General features: G+C 44.0%; 1 protein-coding gene across 1 annotated transcript in view; it reads left to right on the forward strand.

The window, feature by feature from the left end:
- rspo2 (R-spondin 2) overlaps positions 1 to 6,091 on the forward strand; it is a 124,185-nt gene extending 118,094 nt beyond the window's left edge. The window contains exon 6 of the mRNA XM_078217167.1: positions 5,063 to 6,091. Within this exon, the coding sequence (XP_078073293.1) occupies positions 5,063 to 5,175 (113 nt within the window). The 3' untranslated portion in view covers positions 5,176 to 6,091. The remainder of the gene's footprint in view (positions 1 to 5,062) is intronic.
- The last annotated feature ends 4,639 nt before the right edge of the window (positions 6,092 to 10,730 follow it).

Consider the following 10,730-nt stretch of genomic DNA (forward strand, 5'->3'; position numbering starts at 1 on the left):
CCCACATCCCGGGGATGCATTTTTATAAAGTTTGGTAAAGAATCACCGAGAGATTTGTTCTCTGGTTGCATTTGGGAAGAGTCCTGTTTTGTCAGGCTTGTGACGTCTTTAAGGTTCTCACTCTTGTGCTTGAGAAATATTCACTGAAGCTGCCCCAGATGACATGGATCCTCACACGACACCTTGTTCTTTCATTCAGTACAGCAGCTTAGAAATGCTCTGCTGATTAGCGTTTTAAGAGTTTTGGTCATCCTTACTTGTAAATGTTGCCTTCTTCCCTTTGTGCTAGTCGCTCACTTTTCTACAGAGAGAAGAGAGGACAAGGTACCCTTTGATTAAATTGATCTTCAACTTTGACCTTCATGGAAATGAAGTCTTGTTAATCAGTATATTTATACTTCCGGTTAGCTATAATGGCAGCCATGGCTGTGTGTAATGTGTTCTGCCTTTACAAAAAGTCATGGGTTTATATCCCACTCCTGAGACTTCAGCACAGCCTACATTTCCACTGCAGTACCCGCTGCTGTCCATAAAGTATGATGTGTGCTCCCTCCACTCACATTGTCTGTATCTTTAAGACTTGATTAGCTGTAAAGATTTGCACTCTAATCAGTGTTCTGTAACTTGATTTTGTGTCTCTGTGTGCTTTGTTTGAGAGCAGATTTCCACTCCATCTGATGAAGGAGCAGCGCTCCGAAAGCTAATGGTATTTGCTACCAAATAAACCTGTTGGACTTTAACCTGGTGTTGTTAAAACTCTTACTGTGAAGTATGAAACAGAGGCCCTCGCTGCAGCTGGTGGATATAAAACATGATGTGGAGATGCTGGCGTTGGACTGGGGTAAACACAGTAAGAAGTCTTACAACACCAGGTTAAAGTCCAACAGATTTATTTGGTAGCAAAAGCCACTAGCTTTCGAAATGCTGCTCACCTGATGAAGAAGCAGCGCTTCGAAAGCTAGTGGCTTTTGCTACCAAATAAACCTGTTGGACTTTAATCTGGTGTTGTGAGACTTCTTTCTGGATATAAAACATCCCAGGGCAGGATTAAAAGAGCAGGAAAATGGCCTCACCACCATTCCTCACCTGGCCAACCTTTAATACAGGTTATCTGGTCATTTACAATGTTGCTAGTTGTGGGAGCTTGCTGTGCACAATGCCACATGTTGTTGCTTCGCGACTTCACTGGGTTGAATCTTGCTGGCACTCCAACATGTGTGATACAACCTCAATCAGAGGGATATGGTCTCAACCAGTTGTGCGTTGCCCTAACCACTGCCGTGAAGTTTGTGTTTTACCCAATTTGTCACTTCCCAACATCCAGTTGTCCTGCACTTTTACTCCAATGCAGTACTGAGAGAGTGCTGCAGGGTTAATGGTGCCACCTTTTGGATGGGAGATTCAACTCATTACCTACCTACACTCTCATAAGTATAAGTCCAATGACACTATTTGTAAGAAGAGTAGGGGAGTTCTCGCCGGTGTCCTGGCCAATATTTACCCCTCAATCAACATCACAAAAGCTGGCCACTATCTCTGCTGTTTGTGGAATCTTGCAATGTGAAAATTGGCTGCTATGTTACTACATTACTACAACAGCTTGCATTAAAGTAGTGTTCTGTGCCAAACTCTTGTATCTATAGTTTCCGACAAGTTAATGGGTGAATCAATGATAAGCGTTAATTGTACATTATGTTTTGGAGATATGCAGAGATGTTACACTGACTTTTATGTGTTGTTTAAGGTTTGCCCACATGCTTCCAACTTATTGCTTCAATTTAGTTTCACTTTCTCTGTAATCACCCAGACTTAATTAACAGCAGAGCAAACAGTCAACAGATATACATAGTCAAACATCGAGGAATTGAATACATTAGCTGTGTCTGTGTGCATTTCTTCTGGGTGCTCCGGTTTCCTCTCACAGTCCGAAGGACGTGCTGGTTAGGGTGCATCAGCCATGCTAAATTCTCCCTCAGTGTACCCGAACAGGCGCCGGAATGTGGCTACTAAGGGATTTTCACAGTAACTTCATTGCAGTGTTAATGTAAGCCTACTTGTGACATTAATAAATAAACTTTAAACTTTACTTTTTTAACATTACCATGGAGGGTGTGCAGGATGATTTATTTACTCATTAATGAACGGTCTTTCAAAATACGGAATCATTATTGGAAATGTTGTTCCTGTGTACCTTATCCTTTTTGTGTGATTTCCAAGAAGGAATTAGATATAACTCTCGAGGCTAAAGGGATCAAGGGATATGGGGGGATCAGGTATTGAATTTGATGATCAGCCATGATCAAAATGAATGGTGGAGCAGGCTCGAAGGGCCGAATGGCCTATTCCTGCTTCTAGTTTCTATGTTTTGATGTTTTTAAGTCTGACTTTTCAGAAGTTAGCTGAACAAGGGGTCTAAATGAATGATCTATTGATCCCCACCTAAGCAGATGGTGCAATGTTGTGCAACACTGTAGCAAAATCCTGCAGATGCTGGAAATCCGTAATAAGTCGGGTTTAACTTTGATTATTAAACATATTCTCCCCCGACGGTTCATGTTCATATTCTCTGAGACCCCATCATCTGATTGTGTAGTTCCTCCTCTTTTAGAGGTGGAGGAGTCACATGTCAGTGTTCATAAAAGCGGCATCTCGCTGACAGTCCAGTAATTGGCACCGCGCAGTGGGACCTTCATCCTTCAAGCTACAAGCCTCTTGATGTCTGTTTAAAAAGTTATTTTGATGGACTGTGTCTGTCTCGCAATCGTTCTCAGATATTAAGTTAAGTGCAGCGTACTAATAATCGTCACTGATGGTGGGTTCCTTGATGCTGCTCTGTTCCAGTCCAAGTGGTGGTTTCATTCTGACTGAAAAGCTTAATGTTCGGGGCGATTTAACTGATGCCAGTAATTGAGCTGAGGGATTCTGAGCTGGCTTTTCTGTAAAAAAAAACATTCTGGCAAATTGATCCCAATTGAAAATTTCACTCATTCCTGTGAGGAACGTGGTGCTCACACTATTGTTCAGATCTTGAGTGAAATCTAGTTGGTGACCTGATCTTTCCCAGCTTCAGCTTTGATCCGTCTCAGCTGGAATTCGGAATGAAAAGAAAAATGAAATTGCTGGCAAAGCCATCTCCCACCTTTCGTTGGGAGTAGAGCAAAACATGGGAGCTGGAAATTGACATAAAGCATAATCAAGGACCCCACGCACCCCGGACATTCTCTCTTCCACCTTCTTCCATCGGGAAAAAGTTACAAAAGTCTGAGGTCACGTACCAACCGACTCAAGAACAGCTTCTTCCCTGCTACCGTCAGACTTTTGAATGGACCTACCTCGCATTAAGTTGATCTTTCTCTACACCCTAGCTATGACTGTAACACTACATTCTGCACTCTCTCCTTTCCTTCTCTATGAATGGTATGCTTTGTCTGTATAGTGCGCAAGAAACAATACTTTTCACTGTATGTTAATACATGTGACAATAATAAATCAAATCAAAATCAAATCAAATTATTAAAGACAGAAAATGCTAGAAATACTCAGTAGGTCAGGCAGTGTCTGTGGAGTGGGAAACAGAGTTAACGGGCGGAATTTTCCTGTCTCGCCCGCCACGGGAATCGTAACAGGCAGGACAGAAACATGCAAAGGTCCGTCGACCTCGGGTGGGAGTTTCCGACCTTGGGGCGAGCGTGGCCGGAAAAACCCGCCCTACGTTTCAGGCCTGTGACCTTTTACCAGAAGAGGGTAAAGTTCGAGGTGTGATGGCTTTTGAGTGAAAGGTAGATGGAGGAAAGGACAAAAAGAGGGGGTGTGATCGGCTGGAAGACAGGAGAGGGTAAACAACGGAAAAGTTAGTCTTTTGGGGCCAGAGAAAATGGTAACAGAGCAAGGAATGAAAGAAAGAAAATTAGTGGCTACAGCTGGCATCTTAACTGGAAAATAAACCAAAACATGCAAAGAGGAGGATGGATAATGGAGGTCAGAGTTCATGGCCTGAAATTGTCCAATTGGAATTCTTCATGTTTACGTGGAGTTTCACTGGAACAAGCCAAGGGCAGAAATGTCAGTGTGTGAGCAAGCTGCAGAATATAATAGCCACCGGAAACTCGGGTTCTCGGGAATGACCAAAGACACGCTGCAAAATGGTCAGCCCTCCTCTCTGCGTTTGGGGTCCCCAGGCCAGCCCATCGCTACCTCGAGTCCCGGCGACGCTGCTTTCAAACAAACACTAAGCTCCTAAACCTGCTGCGTCTGGTTTGGTCGTTTAGCTCAAAGCCAGCACTGGTCTGTCAGTGTCAGCGACGAGGGGGACAGAGCTGAGGAGATAACCATATCAAGAGGAAGGGAAGCAGCTTTGTGATGTTGTTACACCAGTAATTTAGTGAGGGTGCTAAGGTTATCAGATTTGGCCCATTCATTGATTGTGTGGATGCATTTGCAGCATGTGGTGTGTGCCAAAGCTATCTGAAACTGAAGGATCGCTGTTTGACCCTCAGTAAATGGGCTGATTCTTGTGTAAGAAAGTGAAACGTTGGCTTTGATTTTCAGCCTTCAACATCCAGTGGGTTATAGCCTTTCAAAACAAAACTGATTTCTCTACGGCTCAATGCTCTCCTGAATGTATTTTAGCTCAGGTTTATTCTTTGGTTGAGTTCTCCTCAGAGTATGGGCAAAGTCATCCCTAATTGCCCCTTGAGAAGGTGGCAGTTGATCATTGAAGGCCACCTTCTTGATCCGCTGCATTCCCTGTGGTGTAGGTACACCCACAGTGCTGTTTGGGAGAGAGTTCCAAGATTTTGACCCACTGACCGATATATTTCCAAGCCAGGATGGTGAGTTACTTGGAGGGGAACCTCCTGGTGGCAGTGTTTCCATGCACCTGTCCTTCAAGGTAGTTGAGGTCACCAAGTTTGGAAGGTACTGTCGAAGGAATACTTTGACTCGAACTAAAGAGGGGGAACTTCAAATTTCATCTATGTTGTAGCTTGCTTGTTGGAGATCCACATTTTGCCTGCAAGAAAGTTTAACCCTTCTAATTATTTTTTGTCTCTCCTTTACACAGAGCGAAAGCAAAAGAAATCAAAAGACAAAGGTGACAGGAAGCGGAAGCGGGCCAGACCCAGAGGTCACAGACAGTATGTCGCCCTTCAAGCTACAGAGAACACTGAGCAGTAAACGGACAAACCCATTTATTTACAAAGTGCATCAAGCCCCTCCACCCTCCTACGCACCACACACCTTGGCAGTGCTGCTATATTGACCATATCAGTGGCAAGTAACCAGAGAGAGAGAGAAAGAGAGAGAGAGAGAGAGCACAAGCTTTGTTTTATGTAGACTTTTTTTATTTGTCGTTTTTCCCCCTTTGACCTGAATGGGATGAGTTCAGTACGTCGGTGATTTTTACCAAGGTCGGTGGAGACCGATTGATCCAATAAGCTGCCATTAAAATGATAACTTAGGTAAAACAACAGCAACTGAAAGCCCCATAAATCCCTGCTTGAATAGCCGCAGAAACAGGTGGAGAATGGGACTTGTTCCGTCTATTTATATGAAAGAAGACATTCTGACACAGGAAGAGGACTGTTCCTTTAAGGCGTTTTTGTTTTCTTTTATCATACATTCCAAAAAGACCGTCCCAGATGCATGACAACATGCGGAGCTACAACGTGTAATCCTCAGCACCAGTTATATTGACAGTCGCTGAAATAAAATGCTTTAAAGGCTTTATCTGTATAGCGGCCAGCAATGAATATCTCCTGGTTGCTTGACTGGCATGTTCACTGTGCTGAGTCTACCCATAATAAACGTATTTACTGTACATGTAAACATCTTAAAGTGTTGACAATCTGCTTCACCATACTTCGCACCAGTGTCTTCCTTCCCAACGCAAGTTTGCATTTTGTGGAACTATAGTGGCACCTATCAAGAAATGCTGTAGTGATCCACTCAATAGTCGGAACCTTGATTTACACTCGAATGAATGTTTAATAACCAAACCTGTTGTATATTTCATATCTCGAATGCTAATGCAGAGATGCCTAGTTTATGTGTGTAACTGGTTGTGTTCAGTGCTTTAAAACGTTTGCTCCTCGCATCGGCTCCAGCCTCCAGCTCTTTCTGTGTTTATTTTACTCAGAGTCCACACCCAGACTTAACCAATCAAACAGCGAGCATCGCATAATCAAACGAAACACTTGAACACTGCATCTTTTCCCCACTGTAAAAGTGCAGACCTTATTTTAAACTAAACCAAGCTGTACGACAAACACTTGTACATCAGGGCATTGCTTAAGAAAAATCAGATGTACAGAAATGGTCTTCGAGGTATGAGGGTCTCTGGTGACTATGCTGACATGAAGTGCTGGTCCTGTATGATCAACTTGATGAAGGATATCACAGTCACTCATTAAAGAGTGGAATGTATTCTCATAATCAACGGTCCTCAACATATCTTGCTCTCCTCACTCCTCATTAATCATCCTGCATTCCATTCCAACGGATAAGTGTTGAGCTGCTTTGATCCAAATAACGATGATGCAAATTTGTTCTCACGATTTGGCCATTTTATGCAAATACAGTTTCCAATTTCAAATCCTTGTTTCTTTACCACTGTGTTTGTTGAAGTAGATTTTGCTTTACCGTGTCACTGGGCTCTCTCCTGCATTTGCTCTTTCATTCTCATTGGTTGGTCGTGACAACACGAGAGTGGTTATTGGTGGGCAGAAGTTCCAACCTATCCCAGGTATGGCCGGTGTTCTTTGGGAGAGAGAGTGTGGGCTGGATCGATGTGTGTGAAGGAGGATGCGAATGGATTGTTTAAATCTCAGACTGTCCTTGATCACCCGGTCAGGTTGTTGGAATGCCACCATTGAATGATGGGTTGTATCGTGATGCCAGATGGCGATGAATTCCATAACTTGCTAGAAACTGTAAACTGACTGTAAACAAACGGTTGCCTGTGGCGATAGTCCCTGAAATACCCTATTGGGTAAACAATTTGTCAAGAATGTCAATGACTGAAGTGTTGGGTGTGGAATTTGTAACAAATTCTGGCTATTTGCAATGTAGATCATGAACAACAAGCTCAGACCAGACTTGAAACGTTGGCTCCATTCTCTCTCCACTGATGCTGTCAGACCTGCTAAGATTTTCCAGCATTTTCTGTTTGTGTTGTTGTGCTTGGAACATTTTCTTGTCCAGGGTGTCAGTTTTGAAGCGCATGGGAATTGTCAACATTCCCAAAACCGGAATAATTAAGTCATCTAAGTTTGGAGAGTATCTGTTGCAGAAGTTACAAAAAAGTCCAATGGCAAAGTTTGCTTCTCAAAGCAGATATTTTTGCTCCAACATTGATAAGTGACACTGAGATGTCCCCAATCTCCACTAAGCATTCCTTCAAATGCCCCACTCCATTACTCTACATGATTGTATGAACAAGCAGCTCCGATGGGTACTCCCACATTTAGGCACGAGGTTGAAGGTTTTGTACGATGATGGGAATTTGTTGATGGGACTTTGAGGTCCCTGACATTAGAGCTGGTTGGGCAAAGCATGTTTGCAGCCCTGAGTCTGACGGCATCTTGTGCTCAACCAAGGTGCCGCTAATATCGCCACCTTCAGAATGCCCCAGACTCAGAATTGAAGAACTAATTAGTTGGGGTTGTTCCTCTGAATCTTTGTGTGGCTCACTTAGGATTTTAATCCCACACCGAGTTGCTGTGGGGAGAACATTTTCCTTTTAACTTTTCCAGCATGGAACAGAAAGGACCTATCCTAAACTTCCGACTCAATTGGAGGAATGTGCTCGGATTTGGGGCCTAGCTGTGCTTCTCTCAACTTTTAACATCAAGCAAACAAAAATGTCTGAAGGGAGATGCACTGAGTTACTCAGAACCCGAGTGATGTTTCAGTGTAGGAAATTAGGCTGAACGAAAAAAAAATTGATTTGATTTATTATTGTCACATGTACTAACATACAGTGAAAAGTATTGTTTCTTGTGCGCTATACAGAGAAAAATTACCGTTCATAGAGAAGGAAAGGAGAGAGTGCAGAATGTAGTGTTACAGTCATAGCTCAGATATAGAGAAAGATCAACTTAATGCAAGGTAGGTCCATTCAAAGTTCTGATGGCAGCAGGGAAGAAGCTGTTCTTGAGTCGGTTGGTACGTGACCTCAGACTTTTGTATCTTTTTCCCGAGGAAGAAGGTGGAAGAGAGAATGTCCGGGGTGCGAGGGGTCCTTAATTATGCTGGCTGCTTTGCCGAGACAGCGGGAAGTGTAGACAGAGTCAATGGATGGGAGGCTGGTTTGAGTGATGGACTGGGCTTCGTTCACGACCCTTTGTAGTTTCTCGTGGTCTTGGGCAGAGCAGGAGCCAGACCAAGCTGTGATACAACCAGAAAGAATGCTTTCTATGGTGCATCTGTAAAAGTTGGTGAGAGTCTTAGCTTGGCTCTTGGGAAAGAACAGGAAAGTGGGATTAACTGGAGTAGGAGCTAGCATGGACTCGATGGGTCGAATATCCGTCTCCTGTGCTGTACTATATTCAGTAACTGAACACAGATCCTGGTACATTGATCTCCACTGGATCTATCCCAGCCAGATGGGTTGAGTTATTCCCAGGAACATCTGCATTTATTGTTCTTCATCTGTGCTCCTCAGTATTTAAATATATTTTGATGTATGTGAACTGATGGGGAGCTCCGTGACCCACTGAGTTAATAATGACTTTGATATAAGGCAAGGCCATTCACTCAGATGGGATATTGTACCTGGAAAATGAGAAGCAGACTGAAGCACGATAAGCAATAACACATGGTGCCCGTGGCTTTGGTCAAACCTACCATGTTTATTCAATAGGAGTGTTTAAATACACCATTACATGTGCCCACAAAGATCTTAATGAGCTTTATTGTTGAATTCCTATTGACTGCTGACATTCTGATTAAAAATATATTTTTTTAATGGAAGTGTATCATTATATTTGCTGGATTAATGATGCAAAAGTCTGGATCAATGATCCCAAAATTGTGGTAGCGATTTCCACTCAGGCAGTCTGCAAAATGGCACCCAGACTCAAAATGTTGGCTCTATTCTCTCTCCGCAGAAACTCTACCTACTGGTAGAAGGATTGGGAACCAGAGGCACAGGTTCAACGTGATTGGCAAAAGAAGTGATGGCAACATTTTTCTGCAGTGAGTGGTTGGGATCTGGGTTTCGCTGCCTGAGTTTGTGGTAGAGGCAGATTCAATCGAAATATTCAAGAGGCAATTGGATTTTTTTTAATTCATTCGTGGGACATGGGCATCGCTGGCTGGCCAGCATTTATTGCCCATCCCTAGTTGCCCAAGGGCAGTTGAGAGTCAACCACATTGCTGTGGCTCTGGAGTCACATGTAGGCCAGACCAGGTAAGGACAGCAGATTTCCTTCCCTAAAGGACATTAGTGAACCAGATGGGTTTTTCCTGAAATCGACAGTGGTTTCATGGTCATCAGTAGATTGTTAATTCCAGGTTTTTTTATTAAATTCAAATTCCATCATCTGCTGTGGTGGGATTCGAACCCTGGTCCCCAGATCATTAGCTGAGTTTCTGGATTAATTGTTTAGTGATAATACCACGGTGCCATCACCTCCCCCTTAAAAGGGAATTAGATAATGATCTGAGGAGAAAAACCTTGCAGAGGTACAGAGCAAAGGTGGAGGAATGCGGGGAGGTGAACAGCTCTTCACCAGTCCCCCCGCCCTCGTCCCCTTCCTCCCCACCCCCTGCCACTGGCTTCCCCAGACAACCAGGCAGGTAGAGCAGGGATCCCACTCACAAACCAGTTTTCCATTATGGAAGCTGGTGAGAAGGCTGGATCTTCAGAGGAGTGCAATCTGGGGGTTGTGGGGTGGGGCAGGGGGGGGAGTGTGGGGGTGCAGTCGTGATCAGGGGTTTATTAGTTAGGGGAACAGACAGGGGTTTCTATGGCCATAGACACAACTCAAGGATGGTGTGTTTCTTCCCTGGTACCAGGGTCAAGGATGTCACAGAGCAGCTGAAGGACTTTCTTCTGGGGAAGGGTAAAGAGTCAGAGGCCGTAGTTCACATTGGTACCCATAACTTAGGTAGAAAGGGGAATGTGGTCCTGCAATCAGAATTTAAGGAATTACATAGAAGAGTAGTAAGCAGGATCTCAAATGTAGTAATCTCTGGATTACTCCCAATGTTACGAGCGAGGGCAGAAACAGCAAGTGATGATAGATCAATGTGTGCTGGAAAGGGTTTTGTAAATTCATTCATGGGATGTGGGTGTTGCTGTCTAGACCAGCATCTATTGCCCATCCCATGTTGCCCTTGAGAAGGTGGTGGTGAGCTGCTTTCTCGAAACGCTGCAGTCCCTGAGGTGTAGGTAGACCCACAGTGCTGTTAGAGAGGGAGTTCCAGGATTTTGACCCAGTGACAATATATTATACATTGTCAAGTCAGGAAAGTGAGTGGCTTGGAGGGGAACCTCCAGTGATGGTGTTCCCAGTATCTGTTGCCCTTGCCCTTCTGGATGGTGGTGGTCTTGGGTTTGGAAGATGCTGCCTAAGAAACCTTGGTGAGTTGCTGCAGTGCAGCTGTTTGTCGGTGGTGGGGGGATTGAACGTTTGTGGAAGGGGGGACAATCAAGCAGGCTGCTTTGTCTTGGATTATGTCAAACATCTTGAGTGTTGTTGGAGCTGCACCCATCCAACTCAGTGGGA

Source organism: Mustelus asterias, chromosome 7 (assembly GCF_964213995.1).
Source record: "Mustelus asterias chromosome 7, sMusAst1.hap1.1, whole genome shotgun sequence".
NCBI lineage: Eukaryota > Metazoa > Chordata > Chondrichthyes > Carcharhiniformes > Triakidae > Mustelus > Mustelus asterias.